We start from the raw sequence: 22,112 nt of genomic DNA on the forward strand, positions 1-22,112 counted from the left end.
AGAGGCTGTGTCAGCTCTGTCCGTGGAGACAGAGCAACATTTCCTGTTAAAATGTAACACATATGAAGAACTCAAGAACCCAAGTTCTTTTCAAAAATGAAACATAAACTCCAAGATTTTGACACCCTCTCTGATCAGGAGAAAATGCAACATCTACTTGGAAAAAACAGTGTTAGTGCCATAGAAGCAGCAAAATATGTCAGTGCATGTCACAGCCTGAGAGAGACACAACAACACAGTCTCCTTATAACACTCTGCCTATTCAATGTAAAATGTACTTAATGTAAAATATTTAATGTATTTGTATCTGCCTATTTAATATGAAATGTATTTAATGTAAAATATTTAATGTATTAATTGTATTGTAATTGTATGTCTGTATGTACATTCTGCTTTAGGCAACCATTCATGCCAATAAAGCTAATTTGAGAGCGAGAGAGCGAGAGACAGAGAGAGAGAGAGAGAGACAGAGACAGACACACACAGCCATGACTAGGGGCTGGTGCAGGGCAAGCCTTAACTATAACCTTAAGTCTAGTCTTAAATGTGGAGACGGTGTCTGCCTCCCGGACCGCAACAGAAAGATGATTCCACAGGAGAGGAGCCTGATAGCTGAAAGCTCTGGCTCCTGATCTACTATCACGAGTAACCCTGCATTCTCAGAGCACAGTGTTCTGGTGGGATAATATGGCACTATGAGCTCTCTAAGATATGACAGAGCCTGACCATTTAGAGCTTTATAAGTTAACAGTTGGATTTTAAATTCAATTCTGGATTTTACAAGGAGCCAGTGCAGAGAAGCTAAAACAGGAGAAATATGATCTTGCTTCTTAGTTCCTGTCAGTACATGTGCCGCTGAGTTCTGAATTAGCTGGAGAGTTTTTAAAGACTTAAGGCCAAAACACACTGGCGCCGTACAACACGCGTCAAAACAACTGCCCCCATTATTTTCTATTTACAAACCCACACCAGCGGTGGCTTGACGCGCGTTGCCGTGCCGCGGCACTTTACGCTATTGTCCTATTTTTCCAGCGTCGCCGACCTTGAAAAAGCGCTATTTTGTACTTCCCAGCCTAGTGGACTGGAGTGTGCAATAGAAATCTGGTTGATGTCCCGCAGCGCGACGCTTTTTGTGTGTGTTGGGGGCGACACTTGACTTGCGTCAATGACGCCTCCGTCATATGACGCCATCAGTGTGTTTTGGACTTTATTAGAGCTACCTGATAATAGGAAGTTACAGTAATCCAGTCTAGAGGTAACAAAAGCGTGGACCAATTTTTCTGCATCTTTTCGGGTCAGGATAGGCCTAATTTTCGCAATACTACACAGATGAAAAAATGCAGTCCGTGAGATTTGTTTTAAATGAGAATTAAAAGACAAATCTTGGTCAAATATTACTCCAAGGTTTCTTACGGTAGTGCTAGAGACCAGAGCAATGCCATCTAGAGAAACTATGTCATCAGATAAAGAGTCTCTGAGGTGTTTGGGGCCAAGAACAATAACTTCAGTTTTGTCTGAATTTAACATAAGGAAATTGGTGCTCATCCAGGTTTTTATGTCTTTAAGGCAATTATGAAGTTTAGTTAATTGATTAGTTTCTTCTGGCATCATCGATAAATACAATTTTGTATCATCCACATAACAATGAAAATTTACAGAGTGATTTCTAATGATGTTACCTAAAGGAAGCATATATAGAGTGAATAGGACTGGTCCGAGCACAGAACCTTTTTTTGCACTAATCTTGGTTGTTCACCTGGTACATGTGCTAATTGGGCCTTTCCAACACCAGACCCACTCCCACTCTATCACGGAGTGCAGTTCTGTTTGTAGTGACCTCTACAGATGAATTAAGCACCCTTCATGAAGGTGTAGAGGATAAACACAGCGGCAAGCTTTGGGACAGACTTCCTTCTCTGCAGCAGAAAGAGGAACTGTCGTAACTTTTGGTCACCACAGAGAAGAATAAACCTTGATCCAATTTTATGTTCCTCATAATGAAGAAAAAACCCCCAAATTTCTCCCACGTCATCTTCTTTATATAAATTTGTAGCACTTACATTAAATCTGTGTGTGCTGCTGTTGTTAACCTTTGTTTTTGTATATCATGTTTTAATGATTAAAAGAAATAACTTGGTCAGTAAGTTGCATCGATGCAAACTTGCTGTTGGAGGGTCTTATAACTCACTTCTGCTCTTCACTAGTTGGCTTGGGATGGCACTCAATGTGGCGGACCCTCGGTGTGAATGTGAAATGGATTGAAAGTGGGTAGGGAGACTGTAAGGGGTGGTTTGGGAAGGCCCCATCGTGTAGATCTTCTGTGCTGCTGAGGGGGAAGATGTGTGTGAAGCATCCATGTTTTCATGGACATGGATGTTCAATAACTGCAACTTGACGGGTTCAAGGAGGCATACAACCGCAAAGCAGTCATTCTAGTTTAAAGGGGAACTACACCCACTTTAAAAATTCTTACATGCCATTGCTATTGATCTAAGACAATCCAAAATATTACTTAACATAAACAACTCCCTCCCAAATCCAAAAACCAGAGTGCTAAAACTTTGTGATGTCACATGTGATGATGTCATAGGATATAAAGTCTGGAGCTGCTCCATAGACAATGAATGGTGAAAGATGTTCTAGATGACACTGAGAACATCCAGGAGAATGATTTGAGTACATGGGAATATGTTCTGTTTCAGCAGAACACTACAATAGAATAAATTTCATTTGGGTATATAGAAAGAAAGCAAACAAAATCAGTCTCCCATTCATTGGAGGAGCTCTGGACCTTATACCACATGACATCACAAGTGTGAGACTTCCTTTTCTGGTTTCTGACTTTAAGAGAGAGTAGCTAATGTTCAGTAGTATTGCTACAGTTTCATGAACTTCCACAGGCCATGAAAATAACATGTTGAAATTCTTAGTTTAGGTGATGTACCCTTTGAATGAATGGCTAATCATTCCAACCGGAAGGTCAGGTGTAGAGGGTGGCAAAGGTTGGTGCACTATAAAAAGAGAGAAGGAAGGAAAATGCATGTGCTTTGAGTAGCCTTAATGACAAAGTGAGTTGAATGTAGTCAGGCTGGTATCTGATGTATGCTGAGTTATCTGGTTTAATAAGCCAAAACTTTGAGATTACGTACCTGGTTATTAACTGAATTGTATTATATTTACCAACCCAAATACAGAATGAGAAGAATTTTTTTGAGGCTGAGCATGTAGGTTGTTGTCATGTCTTGATGGGATTCTCTAGACTGAACTTGGTTTGCTCTACAGCATAGTTGATGTTTTTTGTGTGTGTGTGTGTGTGTGTGTGTGTGTGTCTGTGTCTGTGTCTGTGTAGGCCACTGACCCAGGAGGAGCTTGCCCAGCGCAGAGAGCTGGTGAGAAAGAGACATGCTGAAAGGATGACAGCTGATCAGGCAGCTGCAGAAAGCAACAAAGACCTCACATACTCAGGGTGTATGCAACAGGAAGGCCAAACTGCAGGATTTGGCACAGGTAAAATGAACTCTTCTCTTAACTCATTTCTATCTCTCACTTTTCATCTATCTTTTTACCCGTGTGCCTGATGTGGGGAAATGCTGGAGATGCAAGTAGTGAATACTGAAACGAGCACTATATTGGCAGCATTTTATCCATAGGATATTAGCACTTCTATCAAACTCACCCAAAAGAGGCAAAGCTGCATTTGTTACTGAATAATGAAATTTGAATAAATTTTAATAGAAAGTATCACTAAAAATTACATGGAGGTAAAGAACAAGCAGGTAGAGGCATTTATGATTCTTTGGATGCAGCTAACCTAAAGAACCTAAATTAAAAAAAGGAAAACATGATCTAGCATCCAGTGTCAGAGTATGTACAAGTAAAGACTGATTTATACTTGTGTGTCAGCTCAACGCAGAGCCTACGCCATAGCCTAGGCATGTGGTCTATGCCGTTGTAAACATCTAGACTTGTGTGCTGGTGTGTCTGTGTCACTCTGCACATCTCCCAAATTCTAGTCGGTGGTGGGGTTCCTGTAAAGTGCTGTTAAGTTTAGTTGATTCAAAACACACGTTAAACATGGCATAATAGTGACAATTTCAAGTACAAGTACACAAATTGGCTTCACTATAACTCACAGGATTCACAGACAAAACACCTGTCTTATCATAAACACGTTTTTCAAACAAATACAACATGCTAACGTTGTAAGTACAAGCCTATGGCATTTTACATTGTATAAATTAGCCTAGCGACCAGTGGAGATTTCCTCTACTCATATGAGGCCAGGATAAATCACACACAAGATTTAAAATGCTATTTTGTTGGGGTTTTATTGTCTTCACAATATATTGTTTTTTTTTTATCTGTGAAATAAAAGTAAATAAAAGCTTTGTTTCCACTCAGGGAAATGGTTTTCATCTTACAAAATAGACAGGAGGTCTGTTGTGTGTAGTTACTGTTTTTGAGGGGATGCACGTCAGGCCATGGCGTAGGTTATGGTATAGGCTGGGCACGATGTTGATTCTATTCATGAGTATAAATCCTGCTTGGTTCCCTGTGATTGTATGTCACAGGAACACTTTCTGTGTTTCTTGTTTCTCCCTGTCAGCTAAGATGGAGAGTCTCACACTGAAAGATTCAAAGCCAGAAGAGGAAGAAGAGCAGGAGACCTTTATAGCATTTGCGCGGGTCTACAGCGGAGTGGTCAAGAAAGGACAGAGAGCATTTGTAATGGGACCAAAGTATGACCCTGCCCAGAGCCTGAACATGGTAAACCCACAGTTACCAGTCAACCTTGCTCCACACTTCTGTCTGTGTAATATATAAATCTGCAGTACACTTGCAACTTTTTAACATTTTAATTTTAAGTTGGATTTATTAGTGTGGGACTCTTAGGAGTTGTGATAACAACTTGACAACCCATAGACTAGATAGAAAATTATGGGCAGACTAATCGATAATGAAAATAATTGTTGGTTTCAGCCTCAAGCAGTTTTACTCTATATGTCACAAACAATACCATACCATACCATACCAATAACCAATTTACCAATTTGGTAATACCAATTTATTTATATAGCACATTTAAAACAACAGAGCTGAGACCAAAGTGCTTTGCAAGTAAAAGAAAAAACAGGTAACAACGCACAATCACAACTCATAATTAAGAAACATACACAGCGTCACATGAAGAACACCAGTCACTCAGGCTGTGCTTGAAAAAGCCAGAGAATAAAAATGTGTCTTGAGGCGTGATTTAAACACCTGCAGAGTGGGGGCTTGCCTAACATGAAGAGGCAGCTTGTTCCAAAGTTTTGGAGCTGCCACTGCGAAAGCCCAATTTCCCCTGAGCTTCAACCTGGATTTAGGGACAGCTAGGAGAAGCTGATCGGAGGACCTGAGGGACCTTGGAGGGACATAGGGTTCCAGCAGGTCAGAGAGGTAGATGGGTGCCAAGCCGTAAAGGCACTTGAAAGCAAACAGCAGAATTTTGAAATCAATCCTATAGCGCACAGGAAGCTAATGGAGGGAGGCAAGTACAGGACTAATGTGCTCTTGCTTACGTGTACCAGTTAGCAGACGAGCAGCGGCGTTCTGGACTAACTGTAAGCGAGAGATGGAGGCCTGGCTAACACCTACATACAAGGCATTACAGTAGTCAAGGCGAGATGTCATAAAAGCATGCATTACAGTTTCAAAAACAGAATGTGATAGAAAAGATTTAACCTTGGACAGCCTCCTGAGCTGAAAGAAGCTCTTTCGCACTACATCATTTATCTGTTTGTCCATCTTTAGGTCAGAGTCGATTTTTACCCCTAGATTGGTAGCAGTTGGCTTCACGAAAGGTTCAAGGGGGCCTAGATGACCAGGAGGAAACACATGTGCGTTGCTATGACCAAACACCATAACTTCAGTTTTGCTGTCGTTAAAATTTAAAAAGTTTAAAGCCAGCCATGCTTTGACGTCCTCCAGGCATGTAAACAAGGGTTTTAAGGAGTCAGGATGGTTTTGCTTTAGAGGCAGGTAGATTTGACTGTCATCCGCGTAACAGTGGAAGGAGACACTATGTTTTCTAAAAATGGATCCTAGGGGGAGCAGATATAGCATAAACAAAATCGACCCAAGGATTGAGCCCTGCGGCACTCCGCAGTGGAGAGATGCTGTGGAGGATGTAGCGTCTCCTAGGCTGACACAGAAGCTTCTCCCAGACAGGTATGACCTGAAAAATTCCAAGGCTGAACCTTTAATGCCAACCCAGTGCTCCAGACGGGAAAGCAAAATAATGTTATCTACAGTGTCAAAAGCTGCAGTGAGGTTGTACAGCACAAGAATGAGAGAGTCACCAGAGTCCGTGGTCAAAAATATGTCATTGAAAATTCTTAGGAGTGCAGTCTCGGTACTGTGGAGTGCTTTGTAACCAGACTGGAACACTTCCAAAATGCCATGAGTGTTCAAAAATGACATCAGTTGGACAAACTTTGGAAAGAAACGGGAAACAATAACAATCAGGTGGTAAAAGGACTGGACAAATGACAAACCACACCGGAAATAATAGAAATAGGCCGTTTTTCACCTGTTTCCAAACTTTGTCCGTCTGCCATTGTGCTGGTGACTCAACTATCTCATGCCCAACTCCTCATAAGGACTCGTTCCAGTCCCTGATTGGCTGACCGACCAATTTTGCAATACATGACGCGTTTCCTGCCGTAAAGCAGATTTTTTTCCCGCGAAATTTCAGCACCGGTGGCAGAAGCTTGCTGCAAAGCCACCAAGTAACCTATGTAAATGCTGATAGTCTGATTTTACTGTGGCCACTACCCGGTGCAGCCCACATTATTTTCATAATGATATATTTAGGAAAAGATGCTATCTGTTGCTGCTTTAAAAAATAGTGAGTTTAATTATAACAGTCTGAGACTGTGTCATCATTCATTATCCTTGTGTCCTAAGGGTAAACGCTCCTCCCGAGTCTCAGAGCTGCGTGGTGTAACCGATACCTTCTTTTCGACCTCAGCAGAGAGAAAATGCAGTTACCTGGGTGGTTGGGATCTGAAATGATTCTCCTGGCCTTATTTTTGCGAGGTCTGGTATAAGCACCCTTTATGCAGGGTAGAGCAGCTATAGTGTGTTCAGATGAATAAGCCACTCTTTGCAGGGCCTTGTGCTCCTGTTTGGGGCTGTTGCGGTACCAGGTAGTAATTTTCCCATCAGGATGCTCTCGATGGTTCAGAAGGAGAAATTCCTCAGAATTTGAGGGGATACCAATTTTCTTGAGTGTCTGAGATAAAACAGTCTCTGCCTTGCTTTACTCACCACTGAGTCACTGTTATACTGACACCTGTATCAGCCCCACTACAGCTGTGTCAATAGCAAACTTAATAAAGGTGTTGGAGTTAGAAGTGGCTACTCAGTTGTGTGTGTACAGGGAGTACAGCAGGGGACTCAAAATGCAGCCCTGGGGTGCTCCGGTGTTGAGGATGAGGGTGGAGGAGGTGTCTCCACCCACTCTCACCACCTGGGGTCTGCCTGTTTTGAAAGTCAAGGATCCACATGTGTACAGTGAAGTGTTTCAGCCCAGCTCCATGAGCTTTGCGACCAGCCTGAAGGGAACAGTGGTGTTAAACACTAAACTGAAGTCAGTTAACAATAATCTCACATTGCTCCCTTTCTTTTCCTGGTGAGGTGTGAAGTGTGTGCTTTGGCGTCTTCTGTGGATCATTTGGAATTGTAGGCAAACTGTAGTGGATCCAAGGTTCTAGGGCTGTCAATCTTCCCCCAAAATCAGATTCGAATTTTTAATGTTTTTTATGTTAAAAATTCGAATAATATTCGAATTTTTCCTTGGTATAGGCTATAGCCTAGACTTACCACAACATTTTTATATTTTTTGTGTTATAATGACGTTATTTTAATATTTTGCATCACATGCAAAATAGTCAGCGCAGCGGTGTCTGCTTTCCAAAGTGCGGCCGAGATATCGCGAGAACAAGCAACGATCTCATAGCGTGCCTGAACAAGCAGCAACAGCTGGAAGGCAGAACCGGACAGTAGCCTGAACGGAGGAGGAGGAGAGAGAGAGGCGCAACAGGTAACGTTAGAGGATGAAAGGGGAGGAATGGCTGCCGCAAGGCTGCGTAGTTCTGGAGATTGGTGGTGTACCTGTGGATGCTGTGCCCCAGTGCCCACAGAAGAGGAATGCCTCTGTTGCAAGGAATGGGACCGGTTGCAGCCTTATTTTCAAGGTCTGGATGTGACTGAGGACGAGACACCTCCACCTGGAGTAACATTAGTATCCAGCTGGGCTTTATCTAGAGCTGGTGAGATATATTTCGGCTGCGCTTTGGAAAGCAGAGGTAGAGGGATAAACAAACATGGCAGCACACCGGTAAAGTAAGACAACACGTTTACATGTCGTTTTCTGTACGTTCTCTGACATTTATCCTAACGATATGAGGCGGTCTTTGTGGAAAAAAAGCTTGTTTAGTGGACTAACTTTGCACTTGAAGGGATGCCCGTTCACTTCAGTTTTAACAGGTCTGACACTACGGCTGTATCTAGGCTAACGGCTAACATGCTAACTATTATTTCTATGTCACTCGTCACTTGAAACAAATTTAGGACGATAGGAGACGGGTTGAAATAAACCGAAATTTCCCTTTAACCAGCCATTTAAAGCACTTCATTACTACAGAGGTGAGAGCCACTGGGCGGTAGTCATTCAAGGCAGGTTGTTTTTGTTTTCTTGGGCGCAGGAATGATGGTGGACTTCTTGAAGTTATAACTGAGAGGGATTACTTACGATTGAGTCCATACAGTGTTTTTTTAGGATAATTCTGCATAGTATACTTTTAACTTAAATAAATGGTAAGGCATAGAGATCACTATCATCTTTACTTAACTCTATCATGGCCTGTCAAAATAGCCTTAATGGATTGGACACTAAACTACATTGGCACAAGCAGCTTGGTGGATCTGTCCAGCTGCCAAGTGAGGGAGGTTTTTGCCCTTAGTTGCTTAAACCTAAAGTTGTTCTGTTGCGCCGTCTTAAAGGCTGTCCCAGAGCTCTTAATTGTGCTCTCAAAAGCGGGGATCGAGGAGCGAGGAGGGATCTCTCGGGAGCGAAGAGCAAATTTTACACAAGAGCAACCTCAACAGAAGTCTTTCAGTGACTGACACGTCACATTATTGAATATCTGTTATGTATTGGACACTGCAGGTGTTCAGACTGATCTCATACATCACAACATCAGTAGAGTTTAATAGTGTATCACTCCCAAATTTAGATTTCATTAGTTTTTTGACTCATAGTCCAGGCTAGTTAAATATCAGCTTTGTAAATCGTACGTCTTGTTGTGAATTTAAATTTGGGCTTCACACAGAGGCACCAAATATGTTAATGGTTAACATTCCTGGGTCTCACACAAAGGCACCAATTATGTTGTGAACATAAAATACGGGTGTCTCACGGAGGCACCACTTATGTTGGGGTCAGTTGTGTGTGTGTGTGAGAGAGAGAGAGAGAGAGAGAGACAGAGAGAGACAGAGACGGACGGACGGACACAGAGAGAGGGGTGTGGTGATCAAAGTGCCGTTTGGCCTACAAAACAAAATGGCTGACAACAGAACTACAAGATGGCCGAATCAAAGCTGGCTTCAGGTCGGGGGAGGTGTTAGTCTGACCATGTGGTCAGGACAAAGACAAAGGAAAAGAAGCAGGAACTTTGAGATGCCTGTTTGGGTGTAGCTCTATTGAAAGCCTATTTGTTAATGAGTCTATCTGAATGTGATTTGTGTTGCAAACAGTCTGGATTAGTGCAGAAATTGTTTAGTTGTGTGCAAGAATCTGTTTGTGAACAGTATTAGCAAACTAAACACTTAACTTTGGCGAAGCCAACTAATCAATGACCTAACTGCATACAACCACGACAAATACTCAATAAACATCATTAAATCACATACAACAAGTTAAACAGTCTTGCTTAGCCTGTAAAACTGTGATAAGCTATGCCCAGTTGTTACATTACTGATCCTTGAACGGATGGAAGAAAGAGTCACTAGGTGCTGTGCTTTGTTAGACGGCAGAAGAAGGTTGGAAAGAGCTGTGGTTCCAGGTGCAGACTTTGTTGTTTCCTTTGTTCCAGAGGTGGAACTCAGAGGAAGCTGATTACTCATACCCCTTTTCCACCAAAGCAGTTCCAGTGCTGGTGCTGGTGCTGGTGCTGAGCGTCATTGCGTCACTGTATACGTCAGTTACGTCAAACGACAACAACGATGGCGGACCACGTACTTGTGCAGCTGTTACTCACGGCAGGTACATCGTATTTGTGCTGCTCGACAAGATTTGTATGGACGGCAATTACATTCCAGAAGACAGGTAATAACCTAACACGGTTTGTCTCTTACTAACACTGAACGTGAGATTATGTTAGCCTTTGTTGTAAGCTAACGCTAGCTGGCAGAGCACAGCTAATTCACAATGCAAATGTGTAACGTTATGTGTACTTATTTAGACAACTGAGGGCTAGTTTATTGTAGTTTCAGCTGGACAAAAGAGGATGCTTAGCTCTGTCAAATGAACTCTACTATTTGAAATGCATGTAAACAAAACTGTTTGAAAATACAAGTCAGTGATTTATGTTTAACCTCATTTTCTTAACCCATATGCCTCACTAAGAACATTCTTGGTTTGTCACTTAATTTTCTTGATAATTTTGGCTGTGTTCATATATATGGCATCAATAGAACGTGATAAACTCAATACAGTGATATATTACACTTCAAATGTGCTGTACATTTCCTCATACATTAAATGTACAGCACATTCACATGCTATGAATGCAGATCTGCAAGACCCTGTACGTATCCGCACATACACACATTTATATACAGACACTCAGCATGATGGATATTGATTTTAATATTGATCATTCTCCACTCAACATGCTTATTTACCTATACATTTTTGTCCTACCCCATGCAGAACTGGCTCATGAAGACCTTTGCACTGGCAGATTGACCCCTGAACAACACACCTATAACTACAGATTAAGCAGTGCACGGTCGGTTGTGGAAATGGCTTTTGGGAGATTGAAAGGACGGTGGAGGTGCCTCCTAAAAACCTGCCATTCAAATGTTTGTTTTATTTAGTTCTGGTTGTGTATGATGCACATGTTTTGCTGCTACTCTCCATTGTTTTTGCTGTTTTGTTGCTACTTACCTGACTAGTTTTACCTGTGTTTGCTGGACTACTTCATGTCACCAATATTGTTTCATCCTTCAGTTTAGTAAATTCATAGAAATGATTATGGCTGTCATGTTCTCATTTCTTTATAAACACAGTAACTGAAGACATCTATGAAAAACATCTTCATAAATGGGTAACCTGTTGAGTTCTTGGCTTGTTTTTACTAGCTTTACTTGAACTTATGAAAAGCAGCTTCATAAATGGGTAACCTGTTGAGTTCTTGACTTGTTTTTACTAGCTTTACTTGAACTTACTACACAGTTAAATTGTACATCATTAAGTGAAAACATACAGAAGCAGACATGTCTCTTGAGAATTTTTTTCATTTAAATACAAAAAAACAAGCTAATGATTAAAGTGACAAGTGTGCATTGAATGTGCAAAACTAAAACTTCCCATGAAACAGAACTGCTCATTTCTGGGCTTGGGCCTCATCACAGATACCATGTGCCCCATCAGTCCAAGAAACACACTGGTGTCAATCTCCAGCTTCTGCAGCAGGGCATCATTCAGGTCCTTGCTGTGCTGCAAGAACCTCTCGTCTGCCCTCTCCAGGTATTTCAGCAGCTCTGTGTGGCTGTCTTTCTTCATTTTCCCTGTGTACAAGAATAGAAGAATCAGTTTAAAAGTTTTTCATTAAGTCATAAGTTGATAAGCACAGATTCAGCAGTACAATGTAACAAGCATATCAGCTCAACAATCAGCACTAGTCTTACAACACAGTATACAGACCTCATACCATATCGAAATGAGGATGTGGGTATAAAAGTAACAGTGACAACTGTGCATAGTATTGCTGATTTGAGTATGTAGCTGCCCTGGTTCAATAGCAGCAGTCATGGGTGGTAGGGGATTGTGTATGAATGATTGTTCATTTATCACAGCACACATTTATATTATCAAGTCATACTTTTAGGTATATCTCCATGTTTGCATAGTGTCTGGTGAGACAAACTACTGGATAAACAGCACAACAACTCTTACCTGGTCTGGTCTGGTGGCTTTGACCTGAGCTGCTGGATGGTGTTGGCGAGCTGCAGTGGAGTAGCGACGTTAGCTCCAAGTTAGCATCGTCTTGTTCCATGGCAGATAAGTCTGTAGACCACATGAAAAACAGCGCTTTAAACAGTGACTTGTCCACTACACATTATACAATGTTTAGCCAACTGAAAGTGGGGCTGGTAGGTGAGCCCATGGCTAAGTGACTTGCTAACGTTAGCTAATGTTAGCAAAGCTAACCTGTTGATCAGTTAACATTAAGCCAAGCAGACATCACAAACAATAGCTGTGTCCCAATTTAGGACCGCATCCTCTGAGGGATGCGGGACCTAAATTGGGACACAGCTGTTATCTGAAGAAACTGGTTAAACTAAACAACTGTATGCAAGGCGAAAATGTTCGAAAAGAAACTTACCGGGGTCCGTTTGCGGCAGCGTTACGCTTTCGTCCACCATCGCCTCCAGCTTTGCAGCGGCTTCCCCGTGACGTATGTGGTTCGTTCTTCTAGTCCAGCAAAGAAGTGGTGCCACTCTGGAACCAGTGTTTCTGGCCCAGAGCCAGTTCTTTTGTCGGTCGAAACAGGAAAACCGGTTCCAAATTAAGCACTGGCCCCAAACCAGTACTGGAACTGCTTTGGTGGAAAAGGGGTATCAGAGTCTTTGCAGAGTTAGATACTGGGTGCTAACTCACATGGTTCTCCTTGTTGCTAGAAAGCTAGTTGCGAACCTTGTGCTTGCACCTCTAATTTTCTGGTTCAGGTTAGAGAGTCTGTGATCAATTGCCACACCATTGATGGTTCAGGGCAAGGAGCAAGGGTCTGAGCATCTGGGCTGTTCCAGGCCCAGCTGTAAAGAGATGTGGGCCACTCTGCAGTTCCCAAGTAAGAGTGCAGGACTGTCTAAAGGGAGCAGACCTTCTACAGATGCCTGTGACATCACAGAGTCACATGTCACTGTAAAAGTCCTGTCCAATCAAGTTGTGAGACTTGTGTCTCACTGAGGTGTGAGGTGAGACATCCTGGAGATGGGTGTCAAATAGCTGTCTTTGTTCAGAGAACAAAGAGCATGCAGAGAAGGAAGCCTTTAAATGTCCAGTTTAGATTTTACCAAATGATAAATCATTTGTGGTCCTGTGAATCCCAACAGTCTGAACAACAAAAGGAGCACAAATAACGTTCTTCATTTATAAAAAAACAAAAAACAAAACAAAACCAACACTCCTTCTCTCTTTAAAATATGGTATTCCCCCCCATTCACTTTTATTATTAATTATTATTATCAAGTAAAGTCTGTCTGTCATCAAGAAAAACCTTTACATCATTTATCATCATTTCCATTTGGTCACATGGGGTTGATGAGTTACAAAATTTCAATTTTCCTTGAAACATTTAGATTGATAAATAATTTCCAGTGTTATAAAGACACTATAATCATATTCAAATAATGAATAAATAAGTCATTATTTATTCATTCCCTGCCTCTGAGCAGGACTGAGTATAAATACAGACAGCACATTGTTTTCATGTGCAGGTGTTTGTTAAACAGTGCAAAAACACTGCAGCTCTGGCAGTGAGGACTATGTGCTTACACACAGTGTAAGTGTGTGCACGTGTGCAGACACAAAGTCCATCTAAAGTTTCTATGGCTGTTAAAGTGAACTGACGGCTGATCCAGCTCTGATCAGCTGCTGCCCGTCATTAGAAACTGATGTCCCTTTATTCCTTTACATATTGCTTCAAAGGAAAGGACATCTGATTTCTCTAAAAACATATTTCCTCGTTTTCTTCTCTCTTTGCATGGTTACTTTGCGTCTCTCCATGCATCCCCATTGGGAGGGGCTAAGACACACAAAAAAAGACAAGTGAGGGAAAGGAGGATGCAATTTGAGAGACTTGGGATACACCCCATGACTTCGCTGGCCACCAAAAGGCCACCGAGGGGCCACCACAATCAAGGACAGGCCCTTTCAGTGAACACTCTCCAGAACAAGCAGTATCATTTTGTGTGCCGTGATCCATCACAGAAACAAAACTGGGCAGTAGAACTGCACTGGAGGCAAAGAAGTCCACTTATGCCCTGCCAAAATGATCCCATAATTGAGCATCCAAGGAGAGCAACCTCCACCCTCTTACAAGTACCCCCCTAAGAGTGGAGGTCTGCCCCCAGGTTCAGGTGGCTTGGGACATAGGTGTGTCTGAGAGACAGAAAATGAACACAACACCACATTAACAGGGAGCGAGTCAGCTCCAACAGAGGAAGCATATGAGTCCCCTCTTGTTTGTGAAGAAAACTGCTGTTGTATTATTTGTCCTGATGAGAACATACAATCCAGACAAAAATGCACAAGAGCTAAGAAAGTCACTAATAGCTTGAGGTGGTTGATGTGCAGCGTACACTGCACCAGTATCCAGACCCCTCTCACTGCTGCACCAATGCACAGAGTCCCCCAACCCCTCAGGGAAGCACCTCTGGACACCACCTTGTTAAAGGACATTATTCCCCCTATAAGGGAGCCCTGTCTGAGTAAATCAGGTTCCCTCCAAGGGAGGCAAGCCAACATACAAGCAAAGGTTATTGTCAGCTTTCTCTGGAGTTGATGCAGTGCACACAGCTGGTGAATTCAAATCCAGCATTGAAACATTCTGATCACTAAAAGCCCAAGCGCCACTCAGTGTTTCCCATACATTGATGAGACTATGGCGGCCCGCCACAGGCTAATTTGCCCCGCCATAGTCTTCAAAAATCAGCCAGATATACAATGCCTCTGGTAAATGAACGTCACTCTGTAGCGCACCAGCTGGAGCGCCTACTGAGAATTCTACAGACAGGGGCGGATAAGAAATCAAAAATTTTGCTTGGGTTCGGTGTACTTGACATGCTGCTGTGTTGTGCTATGGCCTATTCAATTGTTGGAATTTGATATTTACCTGACAATGCCTGAACGCAACACAGGCTCCGCTCAATTAGTGCCGTGCTGCGGGTTCGGTCGGGAAAATGCAACCTGAGCCGCGCTCTAGTGTGCTCACCTGTGTGTTGTGTGTGCGTGCTTGTGCGTGCACGTGTGTGTGTGTGTGTGTCAGGGCAAAACTCCGCTGTGCGCGATACAGACAGCAGAGGAGAATTGTAAACGCGCGACCATGTAGAGACAGAAATGCCGTCATGTAAATAAGATAAATAAATAAAGCTATTTAGTTTGCTTAATAAAAGGACAAGGTATAGACCTGTTCTATAGGCCTGGATATGAAGCGTCCGTAGCGCCAAATAATATAACGGTAGTTTCTAAAGAGCTAAGACGGAAAAAAAAAAAATCGGCAGTGGTGGTCATATTTCAGCAGCGGCAGTATGCTTCACGCCTCCAGAGGCAGATCAGTACGTTAGTCATTTTTCTTCTGATTGTTGAAATGTTTAACCACTAATCCTTAGCCGTATTTTAAGTGTAACCCTTCACCATAATATACCACTAGTGTTTTTATCAGTAAAAATAGAACATTTTTCACACATAAAAAGCACAAAGATGTTGAAATCTAGGCATATTCTGCCATCATAACTTGGCTTTCAGAATTCACCAGATTGATACCTTTAAATCAAATACAAAATTTTCTCCCGTGGGGGCATGCCCCCGGACCCCTCCAGCAGGTCTACAGAAGGACATAATCCTCTCCCTTTCTTTGGAATAACAAAATGATGGCTTTACCAACCTTTGTTTGCCTCTGAAGCGGGAATCCCTTGTATCACTTTCATGCCCAGCGAGGCGTGTATTTCCTCCTGCAATAATGCCTTGTCTCCTACAGCCATGTTTATTTTGAAGAAAAAACGTAGTGGTGTGCAGAACTACAACCTGCAACTCATGGCATTAGTTCTGTTCACCCACTGAGAGGCTGTGCATGCGCACCATCAAGGGAGTTGACCTGCTAGCTGACTGACCTGCAGCACTTGGGCCCTTTCCCTCTGGTGTGCTGTGCATCACCTACCTGCTTTGTTTTATTTGACTTGCAGTGTTTTGAATAGAAGATGTACTGTTTATTACATTTGCAACATGATCATTTATAACATTCCCATAGTGAGCTGGATTCACCTTTATTAGGGGATGCATAAACAATGCTTGCTGTGGTTGACTGAGTAATATTTACCACTCATAAACTGGGGGCTACATTTGTGTGCAAAGGGGCTGTGCTTTGGAGACTGTGTTAGGGGAGTTCAATGCCTTTTGAGATTGGTTCCTTGAACAAAACAAGAGGGTGCTCTTGGGCAGCAGTGGATAAGGTCCGCAGTATCTTTCTCCTACTGGAGCCCCTCTCTACTCACTTTCAGAGCTAGGACAGGTCTGGTTTCTTCCTTCTAAACACAACACTGAACCCTTCTGGAGGCCTGGTGGCAGATCCTTGCTACAGGTCGAGTGGTATTAGCACTGACTGGGTGGATACTGTCTTGGCTGAGAACCCAAACTTGTCGGCTGTGTTGACCTCTTGTGGGATGTGGTGGCTTGTGAACACCGAAGAGCTTGTGTCCTTTTTATTGCAGGTGGAACTTTGCCGAAATTGTGTTGAGAGACTGGCCAAACAAACCCTCAACAGACACTGGCTCATCTTAATAAACAGCCCTATCCCTTTTCAGAACTTTGGAAAGAAACAACCACATGTGTCTCTATGCCACCACTGCAGATGCCATCCCTCTGCCAGTGAAGAGTGCTGCACAATGGGACACACAGTGGGACACACTGTGCAGCGTGGCAATTGTGACTACATTGAGAATAAGTGGCATACCATTGGCAGGCACAGTGTTACAAGCTCAGCCAGATTCTTGGCTTGGTATGTCTGGAGCATGTTGACAGAGCCCAGCACATGGGCGGTTCCTACCTGCGCTCTGTAAATCTTCTCCAGCTGCAAAGCAGAGAACCTGCTGTGTTTTGATGGGAGGACTGTGTGGCCTACCACACCATGGTTATGAGACAGGGCCAATTAAGCTGCAAGGATGGCTCCATACAACAAAGTGGGAACATGGGCAGGTGATTGTTGAACATTGCTGACTCAGGGCGAAGTAAACAATACTGCAAACCTTTAAGGTTTCTAAGCCAGGGGAGGAAAGGGCCACTCCACTTCTGGTCTCTCAGCCTCATGGTGGTACATTGAGAGAAAGGATGTGTCATCCTGGCTGTTAGAGCCATTTGTAAAATATTTATAAACATATTTTCATGTATTTAATTTGCTGAGGATAAGCATAGTTTCAGTGTAGCATGCTTAATTATTACCAATAAGCTGTGTAATAGTGTAGTAAGCTCTAGCTTCTGAGTGGTTTAAAGGTATGACATAATTGCCTGTACTGGTTAGATTTTCAGTTGAAGCTATGGAGTCTTGAGAGCACAAAAGTCTTTGACCGTGCTTACGAACGTTTGTGAAAGATGTTTTAAGTACTTTGTTCATTTTGTATTTGAAGAACAAAGTTTTCAGTAAACATTTTAAAAGGTAGAACATGGACTACGGAGTTTTACTGAAGCACGCGTCAGCTATATGCTTGGTCTCTATAGCTTAAGTGGGCATTTTCAAGAAATAGACGGAGCCACACTTACATTAGTCAAAGACTAGCTCGTTAAGGATATGAAGCATATGGACGGACTCCTCGTTGAGAAGAGGAATATGGAAAGAAAACCTTTGCTGATTAAGGAATAAAAGTGAACAGGATACAAGCAACATGGACTTCCAACTGCAAGATTTTCATCAAGACGAACGGATCTACACCAAAGGAAGAAAAAGTACACATCATCAGGGACATCAGCGAACTGGACAAATATGATGCATGAATCCACGGATATTAAGACAGCAAAGAAGAACAACATAAGGAAACTCAAACACTTACTAACTGAATAGACTGAAATTCACCATGACCAGTCCGGACATTAATAACCATCCATCTGACTATGAAAACTTGGACTTGGAAACCTTCAGATACACTGACCACCACAGTTGAAATAGAAATGGAGAAGTCAAAAAACATTCTAATAAGCTGTGCATATAGAAAACCTGGATCTTGCATCGATACATTCAAGGAAAAGTTACTAAAACTATATAGTAATATAAATAACAGGAAAACTATCATCAGCTGCGGAGATTTTAATATCGATCTGATAAATCCACAGGAACACAATACAACCTCAGAATTCATTAATTCAATGTACAGTACTGGTTTATATCCCTCAATCACAAGACCAACCAGGATAACTAATCACAGTGCTACACTGATAGATAATATATTCACCAATGTCATTGATTAAAAAAAAGTGAAAAGTGGATTATTAATAAACGATACAGGTGACCATCTGCCAGTCTTTGCAATCATACAGAACTGTACCAGGACCATGAACTACACAGAAACAATCAAAACAATTAGATATAAATCACAGGAAGCCATCACTGCTTTTAAACAAGAGCTAATGAAACAAGACTGGAATAAAGTATATGTTGAAGACGTAGATGTGGCCTACAGTAAATTTCTGTCAATAATAACAAATCTTTATGAAAAACACTGCCCACTAGTTAAAAAAAAAGTTAAACAAAAATATGTTGAAAAGCCATGGATAACTAAGGGGATATTACGAGCATGTAAAAGAAAAAACGTACTATACACTGAATTTTTAAAGAAAAGAACAACACATGCCCAACACTCATATAAGACATATAAAAATAAACTAACACAAATTATGAGAACCAGTAAAAAGGAATATTACAGTAAATCACTGGAGCAAAATAAAAACAACATTAACAAAACTTGGAATATACTGAAAGAAATTATTAAAAAGGAAGTGGGAGGACAGGATATCCTAAATATTTCTTAACAAAAAATGACACAACCACTGCTGACATGGCCTCAGCTGTAGAGGAATTTAACAAATTCTTTGTCAGGGTCGGTCCTGGTTTGGCCAGAGAGATTGCAAAGACTGGTAGTAGTGATGGGGTTGAAAGTAAAAATATATATATTAATGAAACAATATTTGTGAGAGGGACTGATGAAAAAGAAATCATTGACACTGTAAAAAAAACTTAAGAATAAGAAGTCTCCAGACTGGAATGGTCTTGACATGACTACAGTTAAAAATATCATTGATTGTATAGCTAAACCCCTGTCTCACATCTGTAACCTGTCTCTACAAACCAGGATATTTCCAAATAAAATGAAAACAGCAAAGGTTATACCAATATACAAATCCGGAGACAGACATACACCGTCAAACTACAGACCGGTTTCTCTGCTCCCACAGTTTTCTAAAATATTGGAAAAAATATTTTATACACAACTGAATGACTTCATTACAAAACACAACGTACTGTATGAACAACAATATGGTTTCAGAGCTAAAAGGACAACATCATTTGCACTCATGAAATTTGTAGAAGAAATCACAACGGCAATAGAGAACAAAGAATATGTGGTGGGGGTATTTCTTGATTTAAAAAAAAGCATTTGATACAGTAGACCATGAATTATTAATAAAAAACTACAACGATATGGCATCAGAGGGACAGCATCATCCTGGATATCCAGCTATCTACAACATAGAAACAGTATGTAGAAATAAATGACAATAAGTCACAATTTAACTTAAACAAAACAAAATTCATAATCTTTGGGAATAGATCGACAAACTCAGACAAGAAACTCATGATAAATGATATAGAAATTGAAAGGGTAACAGAAATTAAATTTCTCGGAGTATTAATTGACAGTAAATTAAACTGGAAGCCACACATAAAGCACATTAATGCCAAAATATCCAAATCACTTGCAATAATGAATAAAGTCAAATACCTATTAAATCAAGCCTCACTATATACATTGTACTGTTCCTTCATACTTCCATACATCAGTTACTGTGTGGAGGTATGGGGGAACACTTACAAAACAAACACGCATCCAGTATTCATCCTGCAAAAAAAAGAGCAATTCGAATCATTAACAAAACCACATACAGAGAACCTACAAATTCACTTTTTATCAAATTAAGAACACTAAAATTCCAAGACCTGGTTGATTATAAAATTATTCAAATCATGCACAAAGCAATAAATCATCAATTACCTGTCAGTGTCCAAGAGTTGTTCCAGTTGAGAGAAAGTAAACATAATATCAGAGGAATCCACATATTCAAGAAACCACCAATCAAAACAACTGCAAAACTTCACTGTCTTTCAACCAAGGGTATAAACTTATCGAACAGCAGTAACAACGAGATAAAAACATGTGAAACCTTAACTAAACTAAAAAACCTTTTCAGAAAGAAAGTATTGCGCAAATATGAGATGGAACAGTGATTTTTTTTGTCTTGTTTTGTTAATTGCGTTTTGTCTTGCTGGAGGGTTGTTTGAAAATTCTGGTGTATTTGTCTGTTATTGTATTATATCTTGAAAATCGAACTTTAAGGTTGTTGTTTTTTTGTTTTTGTTTTTTTTGTGTTTTGTTTTTTGTATATATTTTTTTATTTTTAACTTAAATTGCACACATAAAATATAAGGGGGTAGGACTAGAACAGTTTTTTTTACTTCTTCTTACCCCTTTTGAACATGATCAATATCATTTAAGTTGTTTATTATTTGATTCTGTTTTGCTTGCTTTGTTTTGTTTTATGTCGTATGCTTTATTTTGTTTGACTTTTTGTTTCTTTTAACATGTTCAATAAAATCGTTCAATCAATCAATCAAAACGTGAGGACCTTTATGGATGTGCCCACGACAAAAGTGAGTACATAAAGATCGATTTGCTTAGTGCCTTCATCTGCCAGAGCTACGTCCAATTACCTAGTCCCTAACACAAGGTCACCTGAGCAGGAATTGTTGTAAGAGGATGCAGTGCAGGGATTGTTCAGCAAAACATCCAAACATTTTGCATGTTGTGAAAGAAGCTGCTGTCCTGTCAGAGAAGGATGAAACCAAAAACAAAGGAATCACTACAGAGGTCACCAGCGCATTCATAGGGTAAGAACAGGAATGCATCAGAGAAACCAGGGCAGGCAATGGGAAAAATATCCTTTCCATTGTACCAGTGAAACTAAAGTCCAAAAAGAGCGACAAGGTAATCCAGGTCTATGCATTTTTAGACCAAGGAAGCACTGGAACCTCCTGCACTGATAACGTTATGCAGCAGCTTAACCTGAGAGGAAGAAAGGCAGAGCTCCTGCTGACTACCATGGGATCAGAAAAGAAGGTGAGCACTCATATCTTGCCAGATCTGGAAGTATCTAGCCTGGAAGAGGAAAATTACATCAGCCTTCCTCAGGCATTGACCCAACCAAGCATACCAGTGAAAAGGGACAACATACCTTTGCAGAAGGATGTGGAACAGTGGCCTTACTTGTTGGAAGTTCACATCATGCACATTGAAGCAGAAATCGGCTTGCTTATTGGTGTGGATGCCTACAAAGCCACTGAGCCTTTGTAGATAGTAAACAGCAGGGGCAACGGGTCGTATGCAGTGAAGACCCCTCTCGGATGGGTCATCAACGGTCCGCTCAGAAGACACACTACCACTTCTGCAAACCAAGAAATGGTGAGTCACTCGGTCAATCGTATATCGGTATCTAATGTGGAAAATCTGTTTGCTCAGCTGTACAATGCCGACTTCCCAAGAAGAGGATACGATGATAAAGCAGAGATGTCACAGGAAGACTGTCAGTTCCTCGACTCAGTGAAAAGATCTGCACCGCTGGTAGATGGTCACTACTGCATTGGGCTACCACTGACAGACAAAGATGTGAGAATGCCTGACAACAGACATCAAGCTGAACAGCGCCTGACAAGTCTCCAAAGGAAGTTTCTCAAGTATCCTGACTTCCATAAAGAGTACACTGGATATATGAGGGAGCTGTTAGAGAAGGGATATGCCAC

At 41.4% G+C, this 22,112-nt stretch overlaps 1 protein-coding gene across 3 annotated transcripts in view; it reads left to right on the forward strand.

The window, feature by feature from the left end:
- Positions 1 to 22,112, forward strand: part of efl1 (elongation factor like GTPase 1) — a 289,931-nt gene that overhangs the window by 65,926 nt on the left and 201,893 nt on the right. For all 3 annotated transcript variants that reach the window (XM_033622163.2, XM_078162279.1, XM_078162283.1), the window contains exons 12-13: positions 3,350 to 3,507; positions 4,607 to 4,767. In XM_033622163.2, coding sequence (XP_033478054.1) covers positions 3,350 to 3,507; positions 4,607 to 4,767 — 319 coding nt within the window. The remainder of the gene's footprint in view (positions 1 to 3,349; positions 3,508 to 4,606; positions 4,768 to 22,112) is intronic.

The sequence above is a fragment of the Epinephelus lanceolatus genome, chromosome 2, assembly GCF_041903045.1.
Source record: "Epinephelus lanceolatus isolate andai-2023 chromosome 2, ASM4190304v1, whole genome shotgun sequence".
In the NCBI taxonomy this organism is placed as follows: Eukaryota; Metazoa; Chordata; class Actinopteri; order Perciformes; family Serranidae; genus Epinephelus; species Epinephelus lanceolatus.